Here is a 17516-nt window from a genome sequence, read left to right as displayed (position 1 = left end):
GTAAGCTTTATCATTTGAGACCAGTCTTGAGCACAAATGTTTTGCCTGTTGCTCCGTTGTTCCTGCATGAAAGTTAGAGCTTGGATGGTTCGTCACCACGACATTTCAGTTCCATATGAGTCTGAGCGGCCTAGAAACCAGAACCTTGTGGCTGACAGTTTGGCATTCAGACATGTTTGGACGCAACGATTTCCTTGGCGAGGTTCGAATGCCCCTGGAGAACAAGATCTTCGACGATCCCACACCGAAATGGTATCCGCTTCAGGAACGAGTAAGTGTACGACAGCTTGTCTAGCACAAGTACGTTACCAAGCATAAATGTACGAAATGTTTTATTATTGCTGGAAGAGATACAAGGCGACTAACGAGAAATCTATTATTATTAAATATCGACATGTTTAGACTTTAGGGATAGGGGAGATGAAAAAAGAAACAAATAAAATATCTGACTATTAATTATCGTGAAATGCATTTAGCTTAAATCATCTAATATCTATTGTAAATTAAAAACATTAACTATTGATGCTTCTCCTCTATATCTCATAGTAGATAGAAAAATCAATTTTAATAATAATTAATAAATATTTACTAATTGCATATTTCTTGAAAAAATTTTTTATTTCTAGTAAGTAACTGAATAAAGATAATATTTCCCAATTTCCCAAAATTTGTTGATAATCTTAGCCTACTTTAATTTCGTTTTCGTAGTTCTATCTTGAACTACTATTGCAGTTTTTATTCCACTAATAGAAACAAAACTCGTCTTCGATTTAAGATTTATTAATTAGTCGAATTTTTTGATTCGCATTGTATCTCTTTTTCAGTAATTTTACACAATGCGCACAATTTTACACAATACAGATCATTCTAGATATAAAAGCGCGGCGAGAATGGGCCGGGGAAAGTAAGTCTTCGTACTGACTCAATTATTCTCCAGTATGTAATTAGAGCCTCTTTTTATTTGTTTTTATTTGCGTTAATAAAGCTAATTGACACACTTCGCGGTAAGAATGCAATATTGCACGAGTTATTATACTACCTGGCAAATTATTCGTATTCGGCTATTCGTTTACATGCAGAAAATTCAAATTCGAATAATAGCATGAAGGAAGAAAGCATTTCTATGGAAATACGTGATATTCTTGCAAACTAACTTCTAACTACACAATTTTATGATGTATTTGCATGTGCAAGAACTAGAATCTTTGCTAGAAATCTCCAATTTTTATCACTATATAGTATTGCAGCATATAATTTTTTTATCGAATAATTAGTATTAAACTTTGCATATTTACTTTAATTAGTCATTCACTTCTTTTTAATTATTCGTGCCTTAAAATAAGAAGAATTATTCTTAAAATTTGAGAATACTTGAAGTATTACTATTATTAAAATCTACTTAAAACATATTGTTTGCTTTATTTTATTATCGTCTTGATCTTTAATTACTCCATAATCATTACTTATCGTACGAGAGACAATAAAACATACAGAGCATTATTCCTGTGTTTATGTTTCCCTTGTCTTTCATACGATAAGTTTTACAAAATTAAAGCTAAAATATCTTTTATACCGATCGTTCTTAAACACAAGAGTCTTAATACTTTTTTATTGAGAGTAAACAGACACGTCGATCGAAATATATCAGAATATCTAATCCCGTATAAAATATGTTGATAAACTTGAGAGCTTAGAAACGAAAATCACGAATCAGACATCGTTCCGAGTCAATTAATTTTGTCTTGGTACATTTTTTTCTATCGATAAAATAAGCGAAACATCCCCTACAAAACAATACATATAGAAGTATTACACAAAAGAATTGCATCGTTCTTCCTGTCAAAATTTCTTGATACGATTCGAATGATTTTAAACAATAAAAATATGTTTCTCAATAATTATGTATTCAATACTCATTGTAATTATAAATTTTAGACAGAACCATTCGACGACCCTGTTGCATACAAAGGTGAGGTAATCGTCGGTCTAAAGTTCGTACCACCAGACCCTACACAACTAGAACGAGATCGAGAAATAGGAACAGATCGTAGTGCTTCTAAATCGAAGAAGAATTGGAGTCGCGGTGCATTACACGTGCTTGTAAAGGAAGCAAGAAATTTACAAACCAGAGCAAAGAATTCAGGAACATGTGATCCGTTTTGTAAAAGGTATACCATAATTATTAGCGAAATATCAATGTACAGTTTACTTCTAATTTCATTTAAACACTTAATTTCATCTAATTTTGAAAAAGGATAGTAAAGAACTAAAAAGAACTTCAACTATATATTTCACTAAACTAGATATATTTCTATAAACTAGAAGGTATATATAGTATCTTGATTTTTATAACCTACAATTTCAAGCTCTTAAATATATTTATTCCTACATTAAATTTTCTTTCTATGGTTTATACATATAAACTTTTTATTTCTATATTACAAACGTCATTAACAGTAAGTAAATATTTCCAATATTTCGAAAAGTACACAAAAAAAATAGCTTCAGACCTCTAATGATAATGAATATATATATATCATTAAAAAATGTATCAAAAGAACGAAACAAATTAATATTTTTTAATAAAATAAATGACAATTATGAATTACAGTCCACAATTAATTTTGTTTATATACGTCAATAATTCTCCTAAGTTTTGATAGTCATCACCTAGCAGTAAAAATTGATATAAATTAATCAAAATTAATAGATAATGATATTATGTTGGCCAAAAATCAGTAAATTCGCCTATCTTTACAAAAAATCGTGTAACGTATTTAAGGCAGAAAAAGCTACATGTTCATTATTATTATAAATACTTTCAGTTATTTATTGCCTGACAAGGGACGTTCAGGGAAACAAAAGACTGGAGTAGTTCGCAGATCTGGTGGTTCACCAGTATGGGGTCATACTTTCATTTATAAAGATGTTAGTTTACAAGAACTAGCGGAACGTGGACTGGAATTGACAGTCTGGGACCATGATCGTATTGCTAGCAACGAATTTCTAGGCGGAGTTCGATTCAACCTTGGCACAGGTACATATCACCACAGCTCAAAGTACTCTTATACTTTACGTTTTACTATAATTTTAGTATTTAAGAAACTTATTATATAATTTATTAGAAATTATTTGGAGACTATCTTGAAAATTAGTGTTTTTTGAACCGTATAATATAATAATTAGTTATTCACCCCTTTTTCGAGAATATAATGGAATAATAAACATTTCATTTATAAAACTTCAAGATAATCTATATTAAAAATTATATTCATAACATGCAATTTTGATTGAAAAGATATTTTCATGTAACAATTTTTAAGTAATTTATGATGTTATACATATCACCCCATATACTTCTGATTCTACTGAAGATTTTTACTTTATATATCGTTCTATAGCATAATGAAAACGATCATAAATTATTATGATTCATATATTATGACTCATATGTACATTATGTCATGCTATGAGAAGCATATTAATCTTCCATCTCTTTTTTCTATTTAAAATGTAATTTTCAACACTATGACTTTTTTTTATAAACGAAACACACAATTTGCATTCTGAACACATTTCAATTTTTAACATGTTTTATAATCTATGTACATGTATACTAAAGCTAGTTAGTTCGCTGTTTAGTTAATACATAATAATCATTGATATAAGACAAATATAATATCTCATGTTCGTATCTAATACTCCAAAATTGATTATTAATACATATTATACATATTATACAATATACATATACTATTACTAATACTATATTTTAAGATATTATAAAGGCACACAGAATACCACAACATTTCTCTTATGATTTTTATACAGACTTCTTATACAAATTTTATAAGGGATCATATAAAGAATTTGCAGTATTAGATTATCAGGACTTTACACTATTAAATAAATCGTAGTTAAATAAAAAGTATTTATTAAATAAATCGATTCCACGTACTTGTGAGAACCAACAATATTTAAAATATATCTTATTCTTCATTAATGAGAATATAACACTGCATGATTATACATATAAATTTTTCAATTTGAATAGTTATAGAGGTAGTTAAAGAAATTAATTAAGAAATTGATATATAAAAGAAATTAATCTTTCCAGGAAAACACTACGGAAAACCAGTTGACTGGATGGATGCAACCGGTCGAGAGCTGTCGCTTTGGCAGAGCATGCTTGAAAGGCCTAACTTCTGGGTCGAGGGAGCCGTGACCTTGAGGCCAAACTTGCATAATCACGGGAAAAACAGCAACTCCTAAGCATGTCGTGCCCTCTTAGTGATTTCTTTTGTACTTAAGTGACATGTTCGTTCGCGGACCTTATGGGTCTCCATCTCAAGGAAGCTCGAAACGCTTCGGCCTAGTTGAACTTAAATATATACGTATCATGTATATACGTGGTAGTGCAAGCACACTACACATCGATTAGTTTCAAAACAACTTTCGAAAAAAAAAAAAGAAAAAGAAAAAATAATCAGTGCCTTTAAGGCCAATGCGGACGCGTTGCATTCTCTTCACAGGGCACAGTCTATAATTTAGACTCTAAATTCTGCGGGACACAATACCACATGTGGCCGTCAAGAGGTACTAGCTCTGGACATATGCGAACAAGTTCCAAGTAATCTAATCTTGGTTCTAAAATTAGTACTTACCACTACTCCAATCTAATTTGTAAATGTTCGTAGCTGCGCGATAATTAGAATTTCACTTCGCAGTTTTCGTTTGCTTTTGATATGTTACTTTGTAGGTATTGTTTCGAACTATGTTTCTCTTTTGTTTAGATTGCTGTAGATATGAAAGATCATACTTTATACAATTTTCTTCGAGTAATTTTTCTTTGTACCACTGTATCCTTCTTGTACGTTTTCGTTACTTTCGTTTCCTTTTTTGTTTAGTCGCTTTCATTACCTTTCTTCGTTATCACCTGTCACTTTTTAATCTCCCATTTTGTTTTTGTAATATCCATTCTTACAGAGTAAAACAAATTCTAGTGAGGTGGTCCACATCGATATATCGACGTGCAAAATTCGTGCAATATTGTGAAAAGGCGTGTCTCGTTCTTCTCTTCGAATAAGAACTTTTTTGATGATAGCGGAATAAAATTTTTTAATCGCGGCCATCCGTCCAATCGCGAGGCGTGATGACTATTGAATATTTATCATACATGAGTATCCTTCGTGGCCAAGCATATTATCGAAAGTAGGAAGTAAAACTTGAGTAAGTAAGGCCTCGTTCCAAACGTGCACATTCTTGGAAAATGGCTCGTCGATCGCAGCAATAGAATGAAATTTTAATAATTCTATCCTTCAGCGAACGAAAAGAAAAAACACAAACGATATATATATTTTATAAAATATATTTTACTTGACATTAATTGAAGAATAAAAAGTTTTAGCGTTTGGAACGTGGCTTGCATTGTAGACACTTTCCTTTCTTGGAGAGAAAGATGCTTCCAGTGTGTACAATACTTGAAACGATTTCTCACGCTGAGCATTGCCAGACCGATGGAACGGTGTATTTAAGGAATTAAATATGACCGGTTCCCATTCTATAGAAATATATGTAATCATATAAATGTTATATTTATACAGTCACGTACGATTACACAATATACAATAAGCCATGGGGCTTTTGATCAGTTGTTCGGCAACAGATGAAAATCTTAAATAGAATAAAAAAAAATCAGTGTTTCAAAAAAAAGAAGCGTATGCCAATAGAGAACGCTTATGATAATACGAAACATGTAAGAAACACTGGTACGCGTATACTTCCTTTTAATACTAATTGCATCCGGAATGAACCGAAAGGCTGACGTAATCGTACTTAATTAATTATTACAATGCCGAGTTTCCGGTTTATTGCATATAGGCAATTATAGAGCGTAACATGGATCGTTTAAGTACCTATCCGTAAGGTTCTTCCTAAATACAGGGTTAACAATTGAGACTATTTTAAACTGCCTTCGACGTAAGTTCTCTCCTAAACACGTGTCAAGGAACCGAGTATGAAAATTCGTCAATATGCCTATAAAAACGAGGGTGTCAACTGGATGAGCTGTATTTGTTCGCTGTTTGTCAGAAAAAAAACCCGATTTGTTGCGCATAGAAAGTATTGTTGCAAGACTATGTTGTGTACGTTTAAGGACCAATAATATTAAATTATGATAATAAAGTCAATGAGCAGGAAGAAAGAACCGAAGTGTTGGAATTCATGACACGTGCACGTTTTCTGTTTCCGTTCGAGACTGTGTCACGTAACACTCGGATCGAATCGTTCGATCAATTGAAAAGGAACAGAGATACTAATTTGGACATTTATTTATACCAGTGTACATGATAATAAAATTTTGTATGTTTACTCATGGTGAATTTATATTTTATTCGATGTGTATATATATATATATATTTATTTATTTATATAAAAAATTAACATCTAGCAGATAAATGCGTACGAACGCGATTTCAGGCACGTAGATGAGTTTTTTTGGTAATAAAGAAGAAAAAATATCGAGAAGATAAAAAAATTGTGCATCATTTCATTCAGTACGTCTCTATGAGCCTGATCGCTGTTTTTATCATTAATTGGAAAAAAATTATCATAACTTACATTCAAAAGTTAGTTTGACTTACTAAATGGGAATTCAAAGATCGTTATTTGAAATAAACCGATTTCCTTCCGAATTTTTTCCTGAGTAACGGTATTTACACTTTCCAAATGCTCCTGAAACAAAAATATTCTTGTTGAAACAAGTTTGCAGAAATATTTTAATTTACTCTTAGATAACGTAAATAGACTGAAACTGAATAATGATACTGCATCTAACATTTCGTAAAAGAAACTAGGTATTTAAAAGATAATGTTTTATCGAAGAATTAAAACTGAAATTGAAATAAAAATTAAAATTGAAGTATAAATGATAGATAAAGTAAATATTTTACTTATAAAATACTCTAAATATAATTTTGTTTATACAATTTTACGCACATACATTATATACACTTTAGACTTGATTTCCTAATCAGCATTTTCATAACACATTTACTAATAATAGAAGTACGTTCAAACACTTACTTGAGATTTAACAGGATAAATACATTTATCTCTAGTGTTAAGATTAAATCAGTTCTACGCATTGTTAGTTTTTATATAATAAATATTTTACTCCATTTCTTTCTTGAGTGAATCATTTCTTCATGAAATATCATTGCATATTGAACTTCATTGGAATAATTCTCTTACAGAAGGAAATGCTTAAAAAATAATAAAATATACCATATAAAAATCGTACCTTTGTGATCAAGAGGATCGCGAAGTGACCTTGGCAAAGGCGTATAATGAACATTGAAGAAGATATCGTCTAACTCTTCCATCGCATTCGGAAAGAATTTCGGTGACAATTCTGGGGCTAATTTCACAGTCCTTGAGAATTTACCTCGTCTTTCGGCATCGTTTCGTTCATGTCGCGTTACGGGACGTGAATCAAGAAAGCGAAGAGTCGAAGGTAATACGTATATCGCGTACAGCCTGTAACGATTATAATCCTCGTCGTCGGTTGACGTTGGGTTAGTCAACTGATCGGGACATCCTGGATTGCCAAGCAGGCTTACATACACCACATTTGGACAACATTCCTGTATCCTTCTCAACGCGTGGTCTATGTCTGTTATCTACAAAATTTTTCACAATAATCAAACCAAATCGTATGATGATAGGAATGTGAAGTTTCAGTACTCAAATAAATTGGATACAAAAGATAAGTACATATAATTAAAAGGTTGTACAGAAACGTAAAATATTTGATTAATATATGTCTTATAGATATCAGAATATAGATATTCAAATAAACAATATTACAGATAACATTTATATTTTAATAATATCTTAGATGGAATGCAAGTTGCATGAATGAAATGCGGACAATACGCACAAATAGGTTTAGCAATATTTAATTTAACGTTTAACGACGATCGAAATAAATCATATAATTAGTTTAGTAAAAAATTGTCAATATTCATGTAGAATTACATACTATCTAATTTAATATTTAATTTATATTTAAATGAGGTACCATGTAGTATAAAATTAATTAAATCCTACAAAACATATAAGTACATTTTATTAATATATATGTCATAATTTTATAAATTAAGACTTCAGTTTATTTTATAAAAGCTAAACTTATTGTTATTATTTCAAGAATACTTATTTATTATTCGTTAAATTAAAATTCACAAAATTCAATTTATATGATTTTAAATAAACATTGAAATTAGTATAATATTTTATAAAGAGCAATTAAGTAAATTTGCAAATAATATTCAAAAAGGAATTGTTAAACGTCTAAATGTTAAATATTTCAACATCAAAATTAAAAATATAAATATTGAAAATTTTGTTATTTAAAACATAGCACGATATATTGCAATTTGTAATTTAAAATACGGAATTTTGTTTCATAGAATTTTGTATACATTATACATAATTATGTAATATATATAATATAATAATAATATATATAATAATAAATATAATATATATTTTTTATATATTAGTTTTATATGTATATATATAAAGTCATAGTTTCTTCAAATATTATACTTGGCAATACTATATATTTTCAGTTCTCACAGATTATTGCTTATGATACGACTGTATCGTGTAGTAGCACAGTGGCGAAATATATCACACAATAAATACATAATACTGAAAATTCACAACTGGCATTATTTATAGCTGTAACAGGATAGTATAGTTATCAAATTAATTTGTAGCTCTTTTATTTATATCTATTTATCTATACTATCCTAATAAAGAAACAGCGCAACGTTTATTTGTCTGTGCTGAGTAGGCTCAGAAACTATTGCACCGATTTTTCGAATTTTGTTCTGTTGCCTCCTTACATACCTTCTTGTAACTTAACTTTTTCGGAGTGTTATAAACTACGTAATATTGCAATGTCTTATCAGTGGGCTGGGAAATAAAAACATGCATCTAATTTTCGTACAGAAATCGGCCGACGTAACACGGCCAGCATACGTTTCGTGTGGGTGAAGTGGTTCACGATGTTTTGTCAAGTGACGGAAGTACTGTAACTCCATATACGCGATAGTATCAGCCGTTTTGCAACTATTTAATGAAGCACAGCGCATTCTGTGCGTGATACGCATGCACAGTACAAAATGTGCTGCATTTTGCGACCAGAGACCTTTCCACGTTGATTTTACTTTCAGTATAATAATTTTTTATTTTATACACATAAGTTTGCTGACCAGGTAGTGATTATAATTTTATATTTTATGAAGTAATATTTTGTATATATATACATATGTACAATAATGAACAATCAATAAACATGTAATTAACTAAATATAATTAACTAAACAGATTTAAACTCGCTATTTTGAAATAATAACGGATAAATAAATATGTCCGACTCTAAGTACAAAATAAATGCTAAATACGAATAGTAAATGTTTTTAATTAATTGGCTACTTTATATAAAATACTACTGTTGCTGACGAAAATATGTTAATATGCGTCCTGATTACATCACCGCAACTTATTCACAACAAGGTGAATGGCATAAGTGTCATCGAACTAAACATTCTCGATGACATAAGATACCAAAAGTAATATCATCGATACACGTCCGGAATTTTAATCAGGGTGAATCAGTCACAAGCTATTCCTTTAAGAGTTTCCTGATCGAAGTGAGTACAGTTAATTCAACAATGAACGCAAACATTTTATGTTACCTTTATCTTTTGCATATTTTCGGAAAACGGACGAGATATTGTTAGGAATCTGCATACATTCGGAAATTTGTTCCGAACCGTTACTCAATACATAAGTAAATACAATTTACTTGAATATTAGCACATATTCAAATAAATAATTAATTGATTTGTTAAAGTACATAAATCATATTGCGTTTTATTAGAAAAATAAGCATTTCTTTCAAGCACTATATATTTTGAACTTTTCCTGTAATTTCCGTAGAAATATTTTCAATACATATCAATAAAACTTCAAAGTATTTAATAAATTAGGCAAAATAAATTTTCAGGTTTCATTCAGAACTGTTATCTTTTTGTAAAAAAAAAAATATAATTCACACTGGAAATGAAAAGTAAGATAATATCAAAAAGAAGTTCATCCTGTAATTAAGCATCGAATTGTCCACACATAATATTACTATAAATAGAAATTTATTAACATTTGAACGCGCTGAAAGATAAATTTGTTGTCATACATGATAACGAGCACGTCACAACATTATGCTAAAATCTATTGAAATGTATTTGATGAATGTTTCGAAATAAAATTTTAGTGAAATAAATAAGAAATTTGTCGATAGACAAATGTATCACAAATTATACATAAAACATTTTATACGTAATTTATTGTAAACGAAAATGCTCGAAAATAGAATAACATAATTAAGATTATTAAGTACATGATATAATATGGTGTCAATACTTTAAAATTTGAAAAAAGTAGTTTTTACATTAATTACTCTCCAACATCTTTCTATATTCAATATTTTAAGTCTTGTTGATAATAAGCATTTTTTTATAACGGATAACAGTTTTTCTTTCAGCAATTCTATGAGATTTAAAGAACATTAATTAACGTTTATTATTTACCATTCATCAAAATTGCGTAGATACTTTTGCTAACTATGTACTTAAGTATGTATGTAAGTACATACTTACAAGATAACATAGAACGCCATGCATATAAATAACTGACTGGCCTGACTAAAAAACTAAAATAGAATATTATATTTAAAAAATCACTGAAAAATCATTAAATCTATAATTCTCACAACATACAATCGTCAAGTAACTCGTGTTTATACCATAAGTGACAACTTTAATATAACAAAATATTGTCTCTAACACAAAAAGTAGCAAAAACAAATAAAACAAACCTTGTTATTATTTATACTGAGTGTGGTCAAACTTGGTATACAAGGTAACGTCTTTAAGTCCCGCAATTTATTATTGTCGAGTATCAATTCCTGTAGTCTGCAGAAGTGTTTAACAGAGCTGATAGAGGTTAGTTCATTATATGACAAATCTAAACTCGTACAATCATTACCAACGACACCCACTAATCCTCCGGGTATCTTTTCTGCTCGTTGTCCCGTATACCAAGCCTAGATAATTGAAACGACGTGTAAGAGTTTGTATATAGAACAAAGTTCACTAAAAGAACACATCAATTGTCTGTTAATAATAATATACGTTAATTACCCGCCCACGTCGTACTGTCAATGCACTCCTATTAAAATCTTGTTGACTCCGTTCCGCCATCTTGCACGTAAAGTACTATATGATGAGAAATTATCATTAAACAATAAGAATGACAATACTTGGCAGTGGAGTCGCCATTACGAAGATATTTCTACCAATGAGCACAATATACAACATGGCTCGTTGGTCTAGGGGTATGATTCTCGCTTAGGGTGCGAGAGGTCCCGGGTTCAAATCCCGGACGAGCCCGGTGGTTATTTTTTTTAATCATTTTAATTATATTTCATTATTCATAATACATAGCTTCTCACGATATACATAATATAATTTTATTAAAAGTAGATTATCGTTTTTAGTATAACAAATAAATAGTAAACAAAAAGACACAGGCAATATAGATAATAAATAATTTATATTTCTATATGTATATATTCTTTTTCGTATAAATTTTACATAAATAATTATTATATTTATTATTATATATTATTTTTTTAATAAAATAGTTATTTTTGTAAATCATATATGCAATTCATACTTCTTATTCTGAAGTAACAAATTCATATTTCATATTCCAATATGTACAATTTTACATCAAAATAACAAATTTATAGATATATAAATATACAATTGAAGTAATATCCAGAGAAAAGGCTTAAAATTCTATATATATTAATTAAATGTTATTTAATTATATTTTAGATTTTTATAAATAATTTATATATACAAATAAAATTAATTATCATTACTTCATTTGAAATCAGGTTCTATACATACATATATCTTTTTATAATATAAATTTTGTATATCAGAAATTTGTTGTGTTAATAAAATGAGAGGAAGAAAAAAAATTTTAAGTAAAAATAAAAAAAGAAGATAAAACATAGTTTACTGCTTTAAAATCTGTTACTACTCAACAAATGATTGATGCAAAGAACCAATGATGTATCATATTCGTCAGTCAATATACTTTTGTAAGTAAATATAATTAAAATGAAAAATAATATCATTTGGAAGTTTTTGATATTAAAAGATAGCAAAGGTTAGAAAACTGTATGTTAAATGACAAAATTATTGTCATTGTTTTGTGCAAAAGTAGGTAAAAGTAATAAGTAGAGTTAAAACCTATAAATTAATGTTAAATATCATGTAAGTTTATGATATTCCTTAAAACATTTGCCTAAACACAAACCAGGATTATCTCTACAGCCAGAACAGTAGTAATTAGTTTCTTTCCGTAAACCATTGACAGTGCATTGTCGACACCTTTTCCGTTTTATCTTTTTATTTTCTCGTCTGGGTAACATTTCAGGTAGATGTTCAGGTTCTAGTGAAATAAGACATATATTTTTCTAGTAATTTTCAAACAAATATTATCAATAATATTCAGACGAAAGTTTTCATCACCTCCATTATCTTGTCCTAATGTCATTCTGCTACTTTCACTATCAATTTTATTGTAATTTACATTGCTGTCTTGCATATTATCATCGTCATCATTATCATTATTTCCTATGATGATTTCTTACTTCTTTCATTTATCTTTTAGTGGAAGGGCATTTTCATTGTGTCTATAAATCTCTATGTTCCTGGTTGTCCTTTCGACATGATGTTACCTCTCTTTAATAGCGTTTTAAATACTTAATGATTAATTTCATTATAAAGTGTATATGATGCATCACTGGTCGTATTGTGCAAATAGCCCAGAATTTTAGGACGTACATGGTACGTCGTTGGTTTTGAACAAATTAATCTATTATAGGTACTCCATTTTGTATATATTTATTATACACACATATATATATCAAGATTTTTACTATAATTAATCTTTTCTAATTTTGTTTTAATTATTGTTTAAGCTAATAAATGTAGGAGGGGAAAAGTATTCTAAATAACAATCTTTATTAATTAGCCTTTCCTCTGAATATTATATGTATTTAAAATATTTTCTTATATTTTAGATATTATACTTCACAATATAAAATCATTCAAACCTTTGTTTAACTTTTTAGGCCTATGTACCATATTTGTGGTTCCTGTTTTATTCTTAGTTATTTTCTTGCTAGTTGTATCTTTGTCTTGCTGTTTATTTTCAGAATGTATACATTCTGTGCTCTTGTGTATAAAAGTATCATCATGTTTACACATACTGTTATCATCATTCTGAACAGAACTAATAATATTCTGCTCCATTTTGTGCATGTCATCAGCATCATTAATGCTGCTACTGCTGTAATATATCAGAAGTTAGATAAACTTTTGTTGCAACTTTTTAAATTTTCTATAAAGAAATAATGTTTTACTCAGTAATACCTTGTAGATTCTCTAGGAATTGTACTACGTTTGTATAAATTAAGTTTATTATAAAAATTCACCATGGTTTGGAATGCATTTGTGCAATCAATAATACTTGGATTAGAAATAGTTATTTCGAACTGTTCCTCTTTAAAAGGTTTTGTTTCAATATTCTCTGTATCAGTTAACAAAGCATGAAATCTTATATTAAAATTATATTTTTAACATAATATGTCAAAAGAAACATACTTCTTATTAATTTTGCGCCTTCTGCTTTATATTCAGCAATTTCTTCATCTTTCCTTCTCATTAAATCTAAAAGAAATTTGTGCTGATGAATAATTTCCATCGATGATATACATAGAGGTTTAGTTACAAAATCCCAAAAATCTTCTGATGTTCCTTTTGTTAAATTTAGTTCAAATTTCATTAAACAACGTTCTACTTGAACTTGCAACTCGATATGTTCCACAGTTGCATTGATAATATATTTTGACATATCGTTCAAAATATTTAATATAATATCATTATAATCAAGAGCTTCAATATTTAAAAGTCGATTTAACTTCTAGAAGAAACAATTAAATGGAATTTAATTCATCTTGTTTCATAATAAATAATACATTAAAATTACTCAGAATGTAATATAATGTTATAAAGTACATATTGCATAGATATATAATTACCCGACATCTATCCAAAATAATTTCTTTTGTCAATGTATCAATCCATATTTCAATAAGATTAGTTAGGAAAACTTTAATTATGTCATCTTTTTGTGTAACAGAAACCATGTAAATATCATTATTTATTTTTATGTTATTCCATGTATTGTGTTGTTTATATTCATCAGAAATCATGCTGTTTGTTTTTATTAATAGAGTAATGGAAAAGATTAGAATATCGTTAGAAAATTGTTGAAGCATAAATCATAATGCGTTTTAACGTGCAAAAACATAACCTATCTTGCTGTATCAAATGTTTCAGTTTCTTCAAAAATGTCTGTACTTAAATTACAGTTTTTCCGTTCTGATAACGTACATTTTTCTATACATTACATACTATAAATACTCGTATGTTTTTTTTACTTGATAAGATTTAAATACATTTTGCACTATTACATCCACCAAACTATCGCTTTGCAAAATATCTATATTTATATGCATAGTGTATACATATACAAAAACAGATAATAACTACGCAAAAAATATTAAAGAATAATATTTACTAAATGTAAAAATAAATAAAAATTAACTAAAAGTACTAAAATTAGAGGAAGTAGAACAAATTTAAAATAGTATAAAAATATTTATTATATAGGAATATATCGAGATATGAAAAATAGAAAAGTTATACATTTTTTTTACTTTTTTTTACAATTCGGATATTAACTGTATGAAACTTTGTATTCGATATATTGTTAACTGTGTTATAGTTAATAAATTCTCCTTGTTTAATTTTGTTTTTCGCGTTAGCCTGTAATTAGAAAGTGATAATTATAAATTATAATCACGTTACAGGTTTCGTTTCCAAAATTATATTATTGAACAAACCATTTGTTGTGATTCATAAGGAAAGATAGACAATGTTTTATGTTTGGATTGTTTCGATTTTGAAATTTCTTTCCAATTAGTAAATGTAACTGGACTATGGTTTTTTAACTTTAACTGATTTGTGTAGTGTTTATCATCACTGAATCTTTCGACTATGCCATGTTTATGTATGTCATCACGTTTTTTTAATTTGGGGGTTAACAATTCTTTTGATGTTTTTTTCTTTCTCATCATTAAATGATTACAAATTGAAGAAATACTAGTTGATGTTGAATTTGGAGTGTTTGTTTCCACATTCCTTCGCTGAATGGACGTGTCATGTTCATATTTTGATTTCATATTTCTCTCTTCAAGTGTTGGATGACCTTTATCCAAGATTCGTGTTTTTGCTACATACATATGCATAAAACTTTTATTTTTGTTTAAATTTGTTACAAAATAATTGTAACAATTACAATTTTTACTGTGCAATTCCTTCGTAATATATTTGCTTTTGAATAATGTATTGTCAAAATCCTTAACAACTTGCTCAGTCATACACTGGGTTTCAGCATTACTAAAAAGTCTCAATTTTAAACAGAGATTACCTTTACTATCTACATACTGAGATGCTATTGCATGTTTTGAAGCAGCCTATAAAATATAATGACATATATAAATTATTTTTCTGTATTTTATATGAATTAAACATTCACAAGTTAAGACAGTTACGTTATATTAAAAAAAAATCTAATACAAAAATAGTTATATACACACATTATTGCTTATATAAGAGTTTTATGTATATTTTGTGTATATTACTTTTATTAAGTGTATATAAGAATTATAAATTATATAACAAAGTATTTACAAATTACATACCAAATTTTTAAGAAGCTGATGCTTTCTTTGATTTTTCTTTGGTAAATGACTTAATATATCTTTTGTATATGTAGTTATTCTATTTGCAATGTCAGTTAAATCATTGTATTCTTTCTTAAGATGCTTAATCAGAGTTTTTGTTTGAGGAAGTTGTATTTCAAACGTATTCTGCTTTAAAAGCATACATGATACACCTACATCTTTTACTAAAACTGCATCAGAGCATTTGCTGTCACTTCTATTGCTCCTATAAATAAATAAATAAATATATATATATTTATATTATATACATATATATTTATAGGCATTAGTTATATATGTACCTAATAATTAAAGTAAATAGTTAAATATAAACAAAATATAATAACAGGTGTAACCTATAATAGGGGAATTGGCAGGTATCATTAATTGTGGAATTGCACATCTTATCAAAAACATTATTTTCCATTAAAACTGTGTGTCTGTATGCATCTTTATTCATACTATTAGTGGAATTATAATTCGATACACCCATTAGAGCAGTTTGATTAGTAGCATTTCTTTCTGGTATTGTGGAAACGAAACTTGTAGCAGGTTCTCCAGAAATAGCAGAATGTTTCTTCATTTGCGGTATAATGTTAATTGATGCATCTCCTGCTTCCGGAGAAGCAATAAGAACACCCATCTCAAAGTGATGATTAGTAAATTATCCAATAATTGTTAAATTACATATAAATATCAGTTTTACCGTATGTATAAATTTATATCTCTCAATACTGCGTATGTATATCATAAAGAAATAAAAAAAATGCTAATAAAGTGATTTACAATGAAACGCTATATATACATAGTAGGTAACCAAATAAATAATAGTAGCATAATAAAAATAGCATTATAAATTACCGAAACTCTAAATCTTCTTTGTCCCATTACTGAAAAACACAGGCATGTGTAATGTTTGTATCTCTGCTGGTTTTTAGAAACATCCATTACATTACAAAATCTCAAAGTTACCAATTAATTTTGAGACTTTAACGCCTGAAGAAGGTTATGTTTATATCGTTCAAAATGTATAACAAAATAAAATCATATTTTTTACAGAATTAAGAACATAATTGCTGTGTTCACATTGATAGTACAATTGGGAATTAACGTAACTAATATACTGTATAGTGTATAGAAAATATAAGTCTTTTTGCTTAATAAGAATTTATAGCAATCGTAATAGACATATATTACTGATAAAAAAGAGAAAATGGTGTATTAGTAAAAAACTTCCTACAATGTATTTAAATAGTACTTAGTATTTAAAACTTTAAATAGTAATTTCTCACTGTAAAGGAGCACATATAATGACAAACTACATGTTATCTTTTATATATTATGATTTTTCAATGCACAATTCCAATTTTGCTTGGCTTAATATATGTTTTAGTTTCTTTATAAAAGTACAGCTATAGGATCTTGCTGATTTATAGTATTGTATATTTCTCAGGTAACATTTCTTCATTGTAGGAATGAAAATTATTTTACTTTTATATTTACTTTAAGACTGTGAGAT

General features: G+C 28.3%; 3 protein-coding genes, 1 long non-coding RNA gene and 1 other non-coding gene across 13 annotated transcripts in view; 2 read left to right on the top strand and 3 right to left on the bottom strand.

The window, feature by feature from the left end:
* The window catches only part of LOC126866270 (uncharacterized), a 95326-nt gene extending 88957 nt beyond the window's left edge, over positions 1 to 6369 (top strand). For 3 of the 5 annotated variants that reach the window (XM_050619655.1, XM_050619664.1, XM_050619645.1), the window contains 4 exons: positions 110 to 271; positions 1936 to 2168; positions 2826 to 3037; positions 4118 to 6369. In XM_050619655.1, the coding sequence (XP_050475612.1) occupies positions 110 to 271; positions 1936 to 2168; positions 2826 to 3037; positions 4118 to 4272 (762 nt within the window). In that variant the 3' untranslated portion in view covers positions 4273 to 6369. The remainder of the gene's footprint in view (positions 1 to 109; positions 272 to 1935; positions 2169 to 2825; positions 3038 to 4117) is intronic. The other 2 variants (XM_050619679.1, XM_050619672.1) reach the window with 1 other exon arrangement.
* A 1388-nt stretch (positions 6370 to 7757) lies between these two features.
* Positions 7758 to 10939, bottom strand: LOC126866976 (uncharacterized). The gene is made up of 2 exons (XR_007690109.1): positions 10659 to 10939; positions 7758 to 10128 (listed from the first exon to the last, which is right to left on the bottom strand). It is a non-coding gene; the product is annotated as an uncharacterized LOC126866976 (long non-coding RNA).
* Positions 10940 to 11024: 85 nt separating this feature from the next.
* On the bottom strand, positions 11025 to 14725 carry LOC126866622 (non-homologous end-joining factor 1-like). 3 transcript variants are annotated; one of them, XM_050620441.1, is made up of 6 exons: positions 14249 to 14724; positions 13812 to 14130; positions 13581 to 13737; positions 13262 to 13497; positions 11271 to 11345; positions 11025 to 11173 (listed from the first exon to the last, which is right to left on the bottom strand). In XM_050620441.1, the coding sequence occupies exons 1-5, from the start codon at positions 14486 to 14488 to the stop codon at positions 11302 to 11304; spliced, it is 996 nt and encodes a 331-aa protein (XP_050476398.1). In that variant the 5' UTR covers positions 14489 to 14724; the 3' UTR covers positions 11025 to 11173; positions 11271 to 11301. The 3 variants fall into 3 exon arrangements, with proteins under 3 accessions (XP_050476398.1, XP_050476387.1, XP_050476378.1); XM_050620430.1 differs by lacking the exons at positions 11025 to 11173; positions 11271 to 11345 and adding an exon at positions 11664 to 12594 and having other exon boundaries at positions 13262 to 13494; positions 14249 to 14725; XM_050620421.1 differs by lacking the exons at positions 11025 to 11173; positions 11271 to 11345 and adding an exon at positions 11664 to 12594 and having other exon boundaries at positions 14249 to 14723.
* Trnap-agg (transfer RNA proline (anticodon AGG)) lies at positions 11448 to 11519 on the top strand. Its single transcript has one exon. It is a non-coding gene; the product is annotated as a tRNA-Pro (tRNA).
* Positions 14726 to 14850: 125 nt separating the features above from the next.
* LOC126866584 (uncharacterized) lies at positions 14851 to 17376 on the bottom strand. Of its 3 annotated transcripts, none has more exons than XM_050620386.1 (5): positions 16859 to 17376; positions 16354 to 16640; positions 15977 to 16223; positions 15116 to 15748; positions 14851 to 15038 (listed from the first exon to the last, which is right to left on the bottom strand). In XM_050620386.1, exons 1-5 carry the CDS (start codon positions 16943 to 16945, stop codon positions 14913 to 14915), a joined length of 1380 nt encoding a protein of 459 aa, XP_050476343.1. In that variant the 5' UTR covers positions 16946 to 17376; the 3' UTR covers positions 14851 to 14912. The 3 variants fall into 3 exon arrangements, with proteins under 3 accessions (XP_050476343.1, XP_050476332.1, XP_050476323.1); XM_050620375.1 differs by having other exon boundaries at positions 15116 to 15504; positions 15571 to 15748; positions 16354 to 17375; XM_050620366.1 differs by having other exon boundaries at positions 16354 to 16731; positions 16859 to 17375.
* Positions 17377 to 17516: the final 140 nt, after the last annotated feature.

The sequence above is a fragment of the Bombus huntii genome, chromosome 1 (assembly GCF_024542735.1).
Source record: "Bombus huntii isolate Logan2020A chromosome 1, iyBomHunt1.1, whole genome shotgun sequence".
In the NCBI taxonomy this organism is placed as follows: Eukaryota; Metazoa; Arthropoda; class Insecta; order Hymenoptera; family Apidae; genus Bombus; species Bombus huntii.
Note: the sequence above shows the minus strand (reverse complement) of the source record. Positions and strands in the feature narration are given on the sequence as shown.